The sequence below is a fragment of the Corella eumyota genome, chromosome 5, assembly GCF_963082875.1.
Source record: "Corella eumyota chromosome 5, kaCorEumy4.1, whole genome shotgun sequence".
Lineage (NCBI taxonomy): Eukaryota > Metazoa > Chordata > Ascidiacea > Phlebobranchia > Corellidae > Corella > Corella eumyota.
In genome coordinates, this window is record NC_137494.1 from 11,291,769 (window position 1) to 11,307,523 (window position 15,755).

The 15,755-nt window shown below is 26.8% G+C and overlaps 1 protein-coding gene across 1 annotated transcript; it reads right to left on the minus strand.

The window, feature by feature from the left end:
• Nucleotides 1-3,891: 3,891 nt before the first annotated feature.
• On the minus strand, nt 3,892-15,639 carry LOC145751818 (uncharacterized). Its single transcript, XM_082567933.1, has 34 exons — nt 15,466-15,639; nt 15,063-15,149; nt 13,909-13,980; nt 12,481-12,945; nt 12,230-12,346; nt 11,668-11,793; nt 11,432-11,557; nt 11,197-11,322; nt 10,960-11,085; nt 10,595-10,720; nt 10,358-10,483; nt 10,131-10,256; nt 9,894-10,019; nt 9,529-9,654; nt 9,292-9,417; nt 9,065-9,190; nt 8,711-8,836; nt 8,480-8,605; nt 8,243-8,368; nt 8,006-8,131; nt 7,770-7,895; nt 7,423-7,548; nt 7,191-7,316; nt 6,955-7,080; nt 6,717-6,842; nt 6,491-6,616; nt 6,253-6,378; nt 6,017-6,142; nt 5,781-5,906; nt 5,555-5,680; nt 5,317-5,442; nt 5,081-5,206; nt 4,855-4,980; nt 3,892-4,625 (listed from the first exon to the last, which is right to left on the minus strand). The coding sequence occupies exons 2-34, from the start codon at nt 15,139-15,141 to the stop codon at nt 4,507-4,509; spliced, it is 4,380 nt and encodes a 1,459-aa protein (XP_082424059.1). The 5' UTR covers nt 15,142-15,149; nt 15,466-15,639; the 3' UTR covers nt 3,892-4,506.
• Between the last annotated feature and the right edge of the window lie 116 nt (nt 15,640-15,755).

Genomic DNA, 15,755 nt, shown 5'->3' on the forward strand with positions numbered 1-15,755 from the left:
TAATTTAACCTGTCGCTTAGAAAATAGTTTGTTTTATTTTTTTTACTTTCACTTTTTTTAAAAACATCGCTTTTGTTATTATGATTTAAAGAACGAAAAATAACCCGACAATTTAAAATGAAACCCCATATCTAAAATAAGGCGCGATAAATTATACCCAAACATAAAATTACCCATTTAGTTGCGTAACATCGTATATAATACGAACAACTTTTTTGTTTAAACGTAGTTATTTAGTACTAAAATACGCAAATAAAAAAATAACAACAAAATAAACTAATAGCAGAAATAATGAGGCTGACTTTAAAAATTTTTATAAATTATAAAAAATCTTTTTTCTTTATTTTTATTGGCACCGTTTACTAAGAAACTTAAAACATGTGTGACGTAAACTGCGTGACGTCACGGACAGTTCGTCTTACTTATTCACGGTCTACGGGGTTTTTGTTTTCCTGTGCCTTTTTGACCCAACTTAACCCAAAAAAATTTTATTGTTTGGTCGTTTCACCTCGCCCCAAAATGTTAACTAACTTCCTTTTTTTTATGGACAAAATTAGAACAAATACTAATTTGAATACCAGTTTTTACCGCAGATGACGAAAACAACCCTATGACACCTACTCCGTAAAATATTTATCTGTTGTTACATTACCCTTCTAACAAAAAAAGTTTTGGTAAGCGATGCGTAATATATCGAGGTAGTCTTATATTAAAGCCTATAAATAAAAAAATAGTAACAAATTTAGACACAATAAATTTTAAGATTTACAACCAGCCCAAAATTATTTGTAGTTATAAACCAACTTTAAACTGACATAAAAAATAATTGAACCGTAAATCTGTACAAAGCATTAACATTAAGCCTTTATAGGTACATAACAACTATATTTAGTAGATTTGCCTAAATACCTTTCATTCACATGCAATAAACTATTTCAATTTTGCCGAAATGTTTAAAAACACAACACAATTATATATATAACTCATACCAATTGGTAAAATTAAAACTACCGTAAAACCATACTTATAAAAACTGCCTAAATGACTAGAAAATCTATGTAAAATTGAAATAAACTTAAACTAAAATCGAAGAAACACGCATCTAGCGTTTTAATTAAACTGCTTCTGTTTATTTTCTTACAAGATTATTTCGACCTATGCCAATTCGATAGAATTCAACTGTATGGACTTAAGCACGAAACGCTTGTTTTCCTCTATAAAACAAGCGGGTTTTTCCTAAAGATAGATTTCGTTGGCCCTACAAACTGCGTGGTTTTTCTAATTTGCCCGAGCAGAAAATTCTCGGGGCCTGGCCACGCATGATTACCTTTTCTATATGCCTCGAGAATTAAAATAGACTTTGGGTATTTTTTTATTGGAGTCTAACAGGTTCATGGCTGTTATTTTTTCGCAATCAAGCGCAAAAACTTTGTAGAAAACATAAACAGCTGCATGCAAGTGTTGTATTTGTATATCCACAACTAATAGTGCACGTTATTCAGTTAATAATAGCGCGCGTTATTCAGTTAACTATGTCTAAATCCGCAATTACTCTACAAATCATACGTTATTTTCCTTTTAAAATATCAAGGGCTTAAAGTATTTCTATATATATATATTATGCACAAAAGTGCCCATAAAAAGTGTAGGCAGCCTAATACGTCATCATATATTTGCTTTAACTGTATTGACTTCACCTACGCTTAATAGTGATTTATGCTTACTAACTAAATTCCTGTATGTATTTATTCTAGTTGGAATGTGTGGTTGTTATTCATTTAAACATCACATTAGTAAGTAATTTATCATAATCTTATACAAATAATTTTTCAAATAGTTGTTACTATATGATTGAGATTTAAAAATTTTACCGTTGTTATATTATAGAGAAATGATATATATATATTTAAATTTTTAATATGGGTGACTAAACATGTCGTCCCAAAAATAGAAAAATAATTTCCCAAATAAAAAAAAATTATATTTTTAACATGACGTTGATATTAAAAAAAGCTACCAACAATATAATACAACTTTTATGTAATACAATTGTTTTAAATACATAAATCCCCAAAATCAAAAAGCATTTTTTTAGAACTTTTGTGAAAAATGCTCATAAAAAATCACACCATCTTTTCTATTAGGCTGCACTTACCGGTTCTCTTGGGTATGGCTTTTATTATTGCTATAGTGTTTGTAACTTTTTAATATTAAGTTTTCGATGTTTATGTAAATAAAATATTTATTATATGACATTTTTCTGTTTTCATTAATAACACATAACAATAAGGACTATAAGGTTATGGTAATACTTTAAAGTAATCAGTAGTTTTTAGACTTTTGTTTAAAAAAAATGTTCTAAAAAAACACGTGTGTTGTTTACTTAAACACCAGGCTTTAAGGCTCTTAGTACGGCTTGAGTGCGACTCAAACCCTGGACCAGCTGGACCGTAACCAAAGCCAAGGCCAATGATCCATATTTTTAAAAACTATAAATATGGTTAAAAATGTTTTTATTTTAAGCCGACGGCGTTTAATGAAGCCTAACAGAGTTTCGAATTTCCGTTTTTAAGGTTTTAGGTTTGATTTTGATTACTGCCCGGTTGCAGTCCTCTTTAGTAAAACGCTACCGGTAGCTATTAACTCTATCTAATCTTGTAAGCAAGAACATCTTGCAAAACTATTAAAATTTTAATCATAAGCAAGTCAAGAAAAAAAAATAAAAAGAAACCAATTTATTGTTTTTGATTTTGGTGTCTAAATTTCCCTAGAATTCGTTGATATACAAATATAAATCATATTAATAAATCTAATAAAGGACTATTTTAAGAACAATTTCCACTAAAAAGCTATTTGCTTTGTTTTTTTTTAGACAATTTAATAAAGCGCTTTTTGTTTGGGCCAAGCCTAAAACCAATCGACTCGTTAACAAACAAGTAATAAGTCAGGTTAAACAAATCAATGTTTTAATACCAAGAATTTAAATAACTCGGCCTTTCTAAAATTTATGTAAAATCAATAGCTTCTTTCTTTAACTCGTTTTAAGACAAACTTACAGGGTTATCAGTCGGAGCATTTGCTATACTCGGCTATTAGAACTAAAACTGGTTGTGTGTATTTTTTATTTAGCCAATTGGTTTAGCCAATGATCATAAACCATTATATATGATGGTTGTATGATCATTGGTTTAGCCAAAAAATCAGTTATTTAAACAAAATTTAGTATAACACAAATATTAGCAAAAATTTTAAATTTTTAACTGATTGAAATTATAATAAATACTTAAATAAGTTTTATAACCATTTTTAATAATTATTTTTCAATAATTAAATATAAAAAGTTGGGAAACTCTTTGGTTGTGACGTAACTTGCGATTTGTCGCCTATCCACTTTATCGCTGCACCTGTGTGAAGTTAGGCGTCAGTAGTACGTTCATTATTTAACACTGGATTTAAAAGTAAACATGGGTAAGATGGATTTTAAATCTGGTGTTGAATAATAAACTAGGTTTTAAATCTGGTGCAAAATAATAAACTAGAAACTGGTGTTTCACTATACCGCGTGTATCACCTTTTCTTGCAGGCCGGCAGCGTGGTGTAGTGGTAAGAAAATTTGCTACACCACACATGAGGTTGTTGGTTTAATCCCCACTGATCCCATGCTGAAGCGTCCTTGAATAAGGCGCTATAAACGGTACGAAATCCTGCTAAGCCAGCACTCAATCAGCAGAACTTTTTTAAATAAATAAACAGACATTTAAATATAACAAACAAACCTAAGTTAATTTTTAAAACCATTTTCAAACTACTAATCCCTGAAATACAATAGCCTTAATTGTAATGATTTATATTAATCATTAAATTTTAAGTACACACAGCCATGTAATTATAAAAAAACAAACAAAAATCAATTCGTTGGCCCATTTTTTATGTTATTAATATCATAATATACAGTTAATCAAAATTTAAACCTTAATACAAATTTTTAAAGTTTAATTAAAATACAATATGTTCGAATCGAATAACTATATGTTTGTAATCGAATATTTTAAACTCTAATAAGACTTTTTAACATGTCAGATATGTCATTTTTTCAAATAAAACATTTTCAAACAATAACACACAAGTAAAGGGAGCTAGAGTAAAAAAGGGTCTCATTATTAACAAAAAATAAAATCATCAAAACAGAAAATTAAACAACATAATTTAATTCGAGCACTTCATGATTAAACAGCCTTATTTAAACTAAGAACAAATATTTGTTGCTACCAGAGAAATATAGTAAAATACTAGTATAATTAAAAAATCCCTTTCTCTAAACAAGGTATTCTTTAAGAGCACAACAAAAGCATGAGCAAAAATAGCCAAAGGTTTAGCAAAAATTTACGGCATTTTTAAGGTATAGTAAGCATATACAGCAACAGGGCTATGTAATGGAACTAGAGGGGATAAACCCACAACATTATGTAGTAAAGCCGAGTGTTCTAATTACACCACACTGCTTTTTTAAGGAATTCCATTGCTAGCATAACCAGGGTTACACGAACAGGTAAAACTTCCAACTGTGTTTTCACAAACTGCATTTAACCCACAAACAGGTGGCATTATACCACATTCATTCACATCTGTGAAAACATATTTGTAAACAAAATTATAAATAAAGTAAATAAACAAAATCATAACAGAAAGGGTAATTTAAAAATCAATATTTTTTGTGGTTATTTTAAATAAAAAGGTTTAAAACTGGCAGCGTGGTGTAGTGGTAAGAACACTCGCTGTATCCAGTATTACAGTTTCAAAACGTTAATCTTTGAAAAAAAAAATTGCATAAAAAATGATTGACTACTTTCTTACCAATACAATTAACACCATCTCCTGAATAACCATTTAAACATTGGCAAATAAATGAACCATTTAAATTTGTACATGTTGCCCAAGTTTCATGACAATTGTCACTTGCTGTTGAACATTCATCAATATCTGAATAAAAAACAATTTTGTTAAAACAAATTATAGACTAACTTTTAATTCACATTTTAAATTAAAAATATCAAACTTAAAAGTTTTTTTACACTCTTACCATAACAATTTACACCATCTCCTGAATAACCATTGTTACATTGGCAAATAAACGAACCATTTGTATTTGCACATGTTGCCCAAGTTTCGTGACAATTGTCACTTGCTGTTGAACATTCATCAATATCTGAATAATAGAAAATTATGTTGAAACAAATTATGTAGATACTTTTAAAATTTATTTTAATTAAAATATCAAGAATACGTAATCTAATAGAAATTATTATAGTTTCTTACCAATACAATTAACACCATTTCCAGAATAACCATTGTTACATTGGCAAATAAACGAACCATTTGTATTTGTACATGTTGCCCAAGTTTCATGACAATTGTCACTTGCTGTTGAACATTCAACAATATCTGAACAATAGAAACAATTTTGTTAAAACAAATTATGTAGATCTTTTTAAAATTTATTTCAATTAAAATATCAATGTTAAACAATCTTTTATATATTAATTTACATTCTTACCAATACAATTAACACCATTTCCTGTATAACCATTTAAACATTGACAACTAAATGAACCATTTGTATTTGTACATGTTGCCCAAGTTTCATGACAATTGTCACTTGCTGTTGAACATTCATCAATATCTGAATAGGAAAGAATTTTGTTAAAACAAATTATAGACTAACTTTTAATTCACATTTTAAATTAAAAATATCAAACTTAAAAGTTTTTTTACACTCTTACCATAACAATTTACACCATCTCCTGAATAACCATTGTTACATTGGCAAATAAACGAACCATTTGTATTTGCACATGTTGCCCAAGTTTCGTGACAATTGTCACTTGCTGTTGAACATTCATCAATATCTGAATAATAGAAAATTATGTTGAAACAAATTATGTAGATACTTTTAAAATTTATTTTAATTAAAATATCAAGAATACGTAATCTAATAGGAATTATTATGGTTTCTTACCAATACAATTAACACCATTTCCAGAAAAACCATCATCACATTGACAACTAAATGAACCATTTGTGTTGGTACATGTTGCCCAAGTTTTATGACAATTGTCACTCGCTGTTGAACATTCATCAATATCTGAATAGAAAAGAATTATGTTGAAACAAATTATGCAGATACTTTTAAAATTTATTTAAATTAAAATATTAAGGATACGTAATCTTATAGAAATTAATATAGTTTCTTACCGACACAATTAACACCATTTCCAGAATAACCATTGTTACATTGGCAAATAAACGAACCATTTGTATTTGTACATGTTGCCCAAGTTTCATGACAATTGTCACTTGCTGTTGAACATTCAACAATATCTGAACAATAGAAACAATTTTGTTAAAACAAATTATGTAGATCTTTTTAAAATTTATTTCAATTAAAATATCAATGTTAAACAATCTTTTATATATTAATTTACATTCTTACCAATACAATTAACACCATTTCCTGTATAACCATTTAAACATTGACAACTAAATGAACCATTTGTATTTGTACATGTTGCCCAAGTTTCATGACAATTGTCACTTGCTGTTGAACATTCATTAATATCTGAATAGGAAAGAATTATGTTGCAACAAATTATAGAATAATATTTAATTTACATTTTAAATTAAAAATATCAAACTGAAAAGTTTTTTTACATTCTTACCATAACAATTTACACCATTTCCCGAATAACCATTGTTACATTGGCAAATAAACGAACCATTTGTATTTGTACATGTTGCCCAAGTTTCATGACAATTGTCACTTGCTGTTGAACATTCATCAATATCTGAATAATAGAAAAAAATTTGTTAAAACAAATTATGTAGATCTTTTTAAAATTTGTTTCAATTAAAATATCAATGTTAAAAAATCTTTCATACATTAATTTACTTTCTTACCAATACAATTAACACCATTTCCTGAATAACCATCCAAACATTGACAAATAAATGAACCATTTGTGTTTGTACATGTTGCCCAAGTTTCATGACAATTGTCACTTTCTGTTGAACATTCATCAAAATCTGAATAATAAAAAATTAGGTTGAAACAAATTATGTAAATACCTTTAAAATTTATTTTAATTAAAACATCAAGCATTTGATATCTTTTAAAATTTATTATAGTTTCTTACCAATACAATTAACACCATCTCCCGTATAAGCATTTAAACATTGGCAAATAAATGAACCATTTGTATTTGTACATGTTGCCCAATTTACATGGCAATTGTCACTTGCTGTTGAACATTCATCTATATCTAAAAAGTTACAAATAAAAGAAATAATATAAAAAAATTAAAATTAAATCTATATAAAAAAACAAATTTGCAAAGTTTTATATTAAAAAAAATTTTATATGCGCACCAACACAATTAACACCATCACCAGAGTAACCATCCAGACATTGGCAAATATATGAACCATCTATATTTGTACATGCAACCTGAGTATCTTGACAGTTGTTATTTGTTATATTACATTCAATTAAACCTAAAAATGTTCAAACATATAACAGTATATCATAATAATAAAGAGCAATATAAGAAAATAAACAAAATATAAACTTTTAAAACAAAAAAAAACAAATAAATTAAAATCTTTCAGTAACTTATCAATTTAAAAAAATTATTCTTTTTTAAACACCAATCAAGTTAAAAAATACCAAATAAAGACAATTTTATTTAGAGCTAATTAAATGCTAATATTAGTACCAAAACAATTAACACCATTTCCAGAATACCCATCCAAGCACTGGCAACTAAATGAACCATTTGTATTTGTACATGTTGCCCAAGTTCCATGACAATTATCAATTTCTGCTAAACATTCATCTATATCTAAATACAAAAAGGTTTAATAAAATGACCCATATAGATATCTAAAAAAAATTTAAACAACTAATATGCAAATTCGAAATTTTTTAACGGATTTGGTTTTTTGTTTTTACCATTACAATTGACACCATCTCCTGTATAACCATTTAAACATTGGCAACTAAATGAACCATTAGTATTTGTACATGTTGCCCAAGTTTCATGACAATTGTCACTTGCTGTTGAACATTCATCAATATCTGTATAGAAAAAAATTATGTTAAAACAAATTATGAAAATGATTTTAAAATGTTATTTTACGTAAAATAACAAAAGTACAAAATCTTTTATTTATTACTTTAATTTCTTACCAATACAATTAACACCATTTCCTGTATAACCATTTAAACATTGGCAACTAAATGAACCATTAGTATTTGTACATGTTGCCCAAGTTTCATGACAATTGTCACTTGCTGTTGAACATTCATCTATATCTGTATAGAAAAAAATTATGTTAAAACAAACTATAAAAATGATTTTAAAATGTTATTTTACGTAAAATAACAAAAGTACAAAATCTTTTATTTATTATTTTAATTTCTTACCAATACAATTAAGACCATTTTCTGTATAACCATTTAAACATTGGCAACTAAATGAACCATTTGTATTTGTACATGTTGCCCAATTTACATGGCAATTGTGAATTCCTGTTGAACATTCATCTATATCTAAAAAGTTATAAATAAAAGAAATAATAAAAAAAATTAAAATTAAATCTATACTAAAAACCAAATTTGCAAAGTTTTATATTAATAAAATGTTTATATGCGCACCAACACAATTAACACCATCACCAGAGTAACCATCCAGACATTGGCAAATATATGAACCATTTATATTTGTACATGCAGCCCGAGTATCTTGACAGTTGTTATTTGTTATATTACATTCAATTAAATCTAAAAATGTTCAAACATATAACAGTATATCATAACAAAAAAGAGCAACATAAAAAATAAACAAAATATAAATTTTTAAAACAAAAAAAAAAATAATAAATTATAATCTTTTAGCAAAATATCAATTTTAAAATTTATTTGTTTATGTTTAAACACCAATCACCAAAGTTTAAAAATACAAATTTAAGACTATTTTATTAAAAGCTTATTAAACGCAATTAATAGTACCAAAACAATTGACACCATTTCCAGAATACCCATCCAAGCACTGGCAACTAAATGAACCATTTGTATTTGTACATGTTGCCCAAGTTTCATGACAATTATCAATTTCTGCTGAACATTCATCCATATCTGAATACAAAAACAATTTTGTTAAAACAAATTATAGAATAACTTTTAATTCACAATTTAAATTAAAAATATTAAACTGAAAAGTTTTTTTACACTCTTACCATAACAATTAACACCATCTCCTGAATAACCATTGCCACATTGGCAAATAAATGAACCATTCGTATTGGTACATGTTGCCCAAGTTTCATGACAATTGTCACTTGCTGTTGCACATTCATCAATATCTAAATCAAAAAAATGTTGTAATGAATTCTATAAAAAACTTCTAAATCAGATTTTTATAACGAATATATATTAAAACAGAAAAGTTTATTTAAATATTTTAACACTCATACCATAACAATTAACCCCATTTCCAGAATACCCATCCAAGCATTGGCAAATAAATGAACCATTTGTATTTAAACATGTTGCCCAAGTTTCATGACAATTGTCACTCATTAAATTACATTCAATAATGTCTAAAAACATTTTAATAAATTTATGTTATTTAAAAAGCAAATAGTTTATCAAAATCAGCCATTCAATTTATAAAAATAAAAGTAAATAGTATTAACAAAAAATAGCATAAATAATTCACAATCTTTTAAAAAATCAAATCTAAACCAAACTAATATTTTAAAAAATCATTACAACTATAGTTTAAAGATACAAAATAATAAATATTTTTTTTAAATAAACTAAATGCAAAAAATTATACCAAAACAATTAACACCATTTCCAGAAAAACCATCATCACACTGACAATTAAATGAACCATTTGTGTTTGTACATGTTGCCCAAGTTTCATGACAATCGTTACTTGCTGTTAAACATTCATCAATATCTGTATAGAAAAAAATTATGTTGCAACAAATTATGAAGATGATTTTAAAATGTTATTATACGTAAAATAACAAAAGTACAAAATCTTTTATTTATTACTTTAATTTCATACCAATACAATTAACACCATTTCCTGTATAACCATTATTACATTGGCAAATAAATGAACCATTTGTGTTTGTACATGTTGCCCAAGTTTCATGACAATTATCAATTTCTGCTGAACATTCATCCATATCTGAATACAAAAACAATTTTGTTAAAACAAATTATAGAATAACTTTTAATTCACAATTTAAATTAAAAATATTAAACTGAAAAGTTTTTTTACACTCTTACCATAACAATTAACACCATCTCCTGAATAACCATTGCCACATTGGCAAATAAATGAACCATTCGTATTGGTACATGTTGCCCAAGTTTCATGACAATTGTCACTTGCTGTTGCACATTCATCAATATCTAAATCAAAAAAATGTTGTAATGAATTCTATAAAAAACTTCTAAATCAGATTTTTATAACGAATATATATTAAAACAGAAAAGTTTATTTAAATATTTTAACACTCATACCATAACAATTAACCCCATTTCCAGAATACCCATCCAAGCATTGGCAAATAAATGAACCATTTGTATTTAAACATGTTGCCCAAGTTTCATGACAATTGTCACTCATTAAATTACATTCAATAATGTCTAAAAACATTTTAATAAATTTATGTTATTTAAAAAGCAAATAGTTTATCAAAATCAGCCATTCAATTTATAAAAATAAAAGTACATAGTATTAACAAAAAATAGCATAAATAATTCACAATCTTTTAAAAAATCAAATCTAAACCAAACTAATATTTTAAAAAATCATTACAACTATAGTTTAAAGATACAAAATAATAAATATTTTTTTTAAATAAACTAAATGCAAAAAATTATACCAAAACAATTAACACCATTTCCAGAAAAACCATCATCACACTGACAATTAAATGAACCATTTGTGTTTGTACATGTTGCCCAAGTTTCATGACAATCGTTACTTGCTGTTAAACATTCATCAATATCTGTATAGAAAAAAATTATGTTGCAACAAATTATGAAGATGATTTTAAAATGTTATTATACGTAAAATAACAAAAGTACAAAATCTTTTATTTATTACTTTAATTTCATACCAATACAATTAACACCATTTCCTGTATAACCATTATTACATTGGCAAATAAATGAACCATTTGTGTTTGTACATGTTGCCCAAGTTTCATGACAATTGTCACTTTCTGTTGAACATTCATCGTTATCTAAATAATAAAAAATTATGTTGAAACAAATTATGTAGATACTTTTAAAATTTATTGCAGTTAAAATATTAAGGACACAATATCTTTATAAATTATTATAGTTTCTTACCTATACAATTAACACCATCTCCTGTATAACCATTTAAACATTGGCAAATAAATGAACCATTTGTATTTGTACATGTTGCCCAAGTTTCATGACAATTGTCACTTGCTGTTGAACATTCATTAATATCTAAATAGAAAAGAACTATGTTAAAACAAATTAAATAAATGATTTCAAAATTCATTTTAATTAAAATATCAAAGTTAAAAAACTATTTATAAATTATCATACTTTCTTACCAATACAATTAACACCATTTCCTGTATAACCATTTAAACATTGGCAAATAAATGAACCATTTGTGTTTGTACATGTTGCCCAAGTTTCATGACAATTGTCAGTAGTGGTTGAACATTCATCAATATCTGTCATTAATCAAAACCTATTCTAAGGTTTTTAATTCGTGATACTTAACATTATAAACAATCAACTATTTGTCTGCCTTATAAGTCGCAGTTTAACCTTTAATCGCTATGGTTGCAAATCTTTTACTAAACTTCTAATCAGAAGTGTACACGATAAACGCAAGTTTAAATTTTTTAAGTTAATATAAAATAAACATGCTATTATTTTGTAAATAGTGATCACCAAAATGAGTTATTGGCGAAACAAAACGAGGCTGAAGATCAATATTATTGATAATAATAATACTGACAATAACAATATGTTACGAAATCATAGTTTCAAACCATTACAAATAGATTGACAAAAATTAGGATGAAAAAAAGAGTAAAAAAAACACAAAAAGAAACAAAAATTGTAAAGTTGGCTGAATAAATTTTTTAGTACAAATTATTTTACCTTTACAGTTCGTTCCATTTCCAGTAAATCCAGTATTACATGTACAAGTAAATGTATTTCCTCTAATCGCACAATTTGCATTTGCATCACATGGATTACTGCTACATGGCGTTATTTCTAAAAATAATATTTTAAATACAATTACTCACTAAATAAAAAATAACCAAATTTTGTTTACTCAAAAGTTCAATAGATAAACTACTGTGAACTAAAACAATTGTCTTTTTTTATAAATTCATTTTTATGCTCACCTTTTTGACAGATAAATTTCAATCTTAGTGCACCAGTGTTTTCATCATGCCAAAAACCATACCCATCTCGACTTTGATTTAGCCCGGAAATCTCACACACCCCTAACAACTGCACAACATTTGTGGCATTAAGAGGAAGGTTATCAGGCTGACCAAAACCCCAATTTTCAAAACCTTGTCCTTGTAGGTTTATTTCTTCCCCTGAATGCTGCCAATTCCAAGTATTGGAATCAATGTTGTATATTCCACCAGTCCAATAACCTTGGTTGTAACAGCAAAAATTGGTAGCATTTTCTGGGGTAGGATTTAATTCTTCTATTTCCATTTCTAACTGATTTTGTATTTCCTGATTTAAAACTTCTACAAGATACGAATCTGTTGAGTCACAGAACGCAACAGCTTTATCATAAGTTGCTGTTTGGTTGTAGAAAGTATATTGAACATTTTGAAATTCAGTTTGGGATTCTATAAATAAATACAATTTTCATATTATATTTTTTTAAGATTTTAATTTTTTTATATTTAATATTTTAAAACTCTATAAAAATTAATGGTTAAATGCAACACAAAAACCTAATAAGGGAATTTAAATAAGTCAGCTTTTTTGGGCAGATGGACAGATTTTTTTAAAATTCTCTCTTGTCCAAAAAAAAAACAAAAATTCTCTCTTGTCCAAAAAAAATTGGGGACAAACTTAAATTATACCCAGCCATGCAACAATTTCTTAGAGGGAATTTAATTTACTATTTTTAATATTAATTTGTCAAAATTTTTGTAAAATGAAAATCCGGTTAAGTTTTTAAATTTCTATTTATAAATTTTTGCAAATCAAAATATTCGTGTTTTCCCCTATAGCTAAAAAATCAGAAAAATGGTGTTACATTCTGGTTGAATTATACTTTTTTTATGGTTAGAGTTTAGTTGGATGTGGAAACAAGATTTGTAACAAAAATATGTCAAAAATTATTTTAAATTTGGTTAGAATAGAGTAAGAAGTCAAACTAAACTTTAATTTTATTTTTTTCATGGCACTACAATTTTTTTTCTCATGCTCAAATTCCTTGGTCAATATAATTGTCGGAAAGGGTGTGATATTGTGACCCTGTTTATAAATTATTTAAATGTCACATTTATAGACAATTAGCGGTTGGTTTAGCTCTAACTATATATATATATATTTTTATCCTCAATGTGGGAAAGGCAAATGCGCAACTTACACATAGAGTAACATCAGTTACTCCAACCAAGTCTTGAGTTGCCTGTGGCAGTTTGGGATATTATAGATTATAAAAGTTAGGGTTAAACCCACGACCTTATGTGTGGTGTATTGTTTTTTGGCAAAAACACCCCGCTACTGTGGGGAACCAGTCATAGATTACACAATATTAATATTTTTTTATTAGTTAATCTATTAAACTGTATCTGTACCTATATACAAGCTTATATCAGATGCATTGGTAAACGATGGTATAACGTCATTACAACCAAGCTTCGTGCAACCTAAAAAACATTAAATTTTAGATTTTATTTTTTTTAGTCATTACCCTTGGCTTAAATAATAATTCCAATATAAAAAAATGTAAAAAGTTATATTTTTTCAACCATATCACGATAGATTAATAGGGTTTTAGTATTTTATAATGAGGAAATGTGTGGTTGTAACAGGTTTTACGCTAACCATTAAAGTCATATAGTAACCATATTTTTTTACTTAAAAATTGATAAAGTTGGTGTCACTGAACACAAAAATGGTTTTAACTTTAAATAATTTCACTTACTTTTTAAGTTACACAACTTTAAAAAATAAATTTAATTTAATTAAAAAAAAGGGGGAAGCCCTGTTTGTGATGACGCTCAAAGTACCATTGTCGCTCCGCCCACTTTATCGCTAAATGTAAACAAGCGAAGACTGTCTGTATAGCGCATTTGAAATAAATTTTTTCGCCGATATTTTGATTTTAGTTTTAAAAATTAAATTGTTGGTCAGTTGTCAACGATGAGGTCTTAGTGCTGTTTAAACTTAAAACCTTTCGGATCGTATTCTGCTGCCATGAACATATAACACTCTACTGGACTTAATATAAAACATTGTGCAATTTAATTTTAACTTAACGATGATGTAAAGCAAAAATTAAATTTTCAATTCATAGGCCTGATTTGTTAAATAGTTTTCATCTTAACAAAAAACAAGCCTTTTTATATTCGCACCATACTACCACAAACCATATCACCAAAAGGACTTATTCTTAAAAGCCAAAATTTTAAAAGCAACACGTCACTGAAATTTAGACCCAAATTTATTTAAATTTAGAGGGCATTTGTCACAGTGGTTTTAAAAAAATCTTAACTGGTAAGAAAAATATTGCTTTTGATTATATAGTTTACGGTAAAACAAAGCCATTTTGGATATCTCTAAATTCAAGATACCACCCTTTTATGTAATTAAATTAATCTATACCTAGTTTACCACTACTTTCGATAAGAGCAGTTAGAATATGACATAAATTGGCAAAATCAACACAAAATAAATAAAGGTTTTCCCAGTAGATTAGTAAGCATTTGTAAAATAAAAAATTACTAACTTTGAATAGGGCATTGCTGTGCTGAAGTATTAAAAATAGTTAGGAAGATAGTTTCCAAAAACAAAATAATTTTGAACATTTTTTCACCTGAAACAAAAAAGTGATATTACAAAAACTATATCATTTAAAAAAAAGTTTATTTGTTAACTTTGGTTTAAGAAAAAAAAAATTAACAATTTTTTTATTGTTGTTTGGTCATTGTTTTTAGTATTAACACTTCTTTTAAACAATAGGAAAAGGGTAGCTTCAAAAAAATTGATAAAATCATTTCACCGGCTAAGTTCAATAAGTAAAAAAACTTCTATCCTTTTTATGTACTTTCTAAGTCTACAAATCAATCGACAATAAAAATAGGTGCTGTAAATACTCTTAAGCCATTATAGAATTATTCAAATGCACTCACCTTTATCCTAATATGAAAAAATCAACTGCTAAGTGAAGAACTGTGTTACAGTAGGCTTTTAATAGTATATATTTATAAAAGCATTGGCATAATATAAATGAAAAGTTGACTTAGCCCACTGGAAAAAGTTTTAAGTTATTGTACCACATACTTTCTAAGAATATGTAGGTGCAAATGTTTATTTAAACATTAGCCCACGTTCTAAATAAGTAAAGTTTGTAATCATTTTACTATAGTAATGCATATTTAAAACTTAAACAAGATTTATTTAATAAATAATATATTATTTA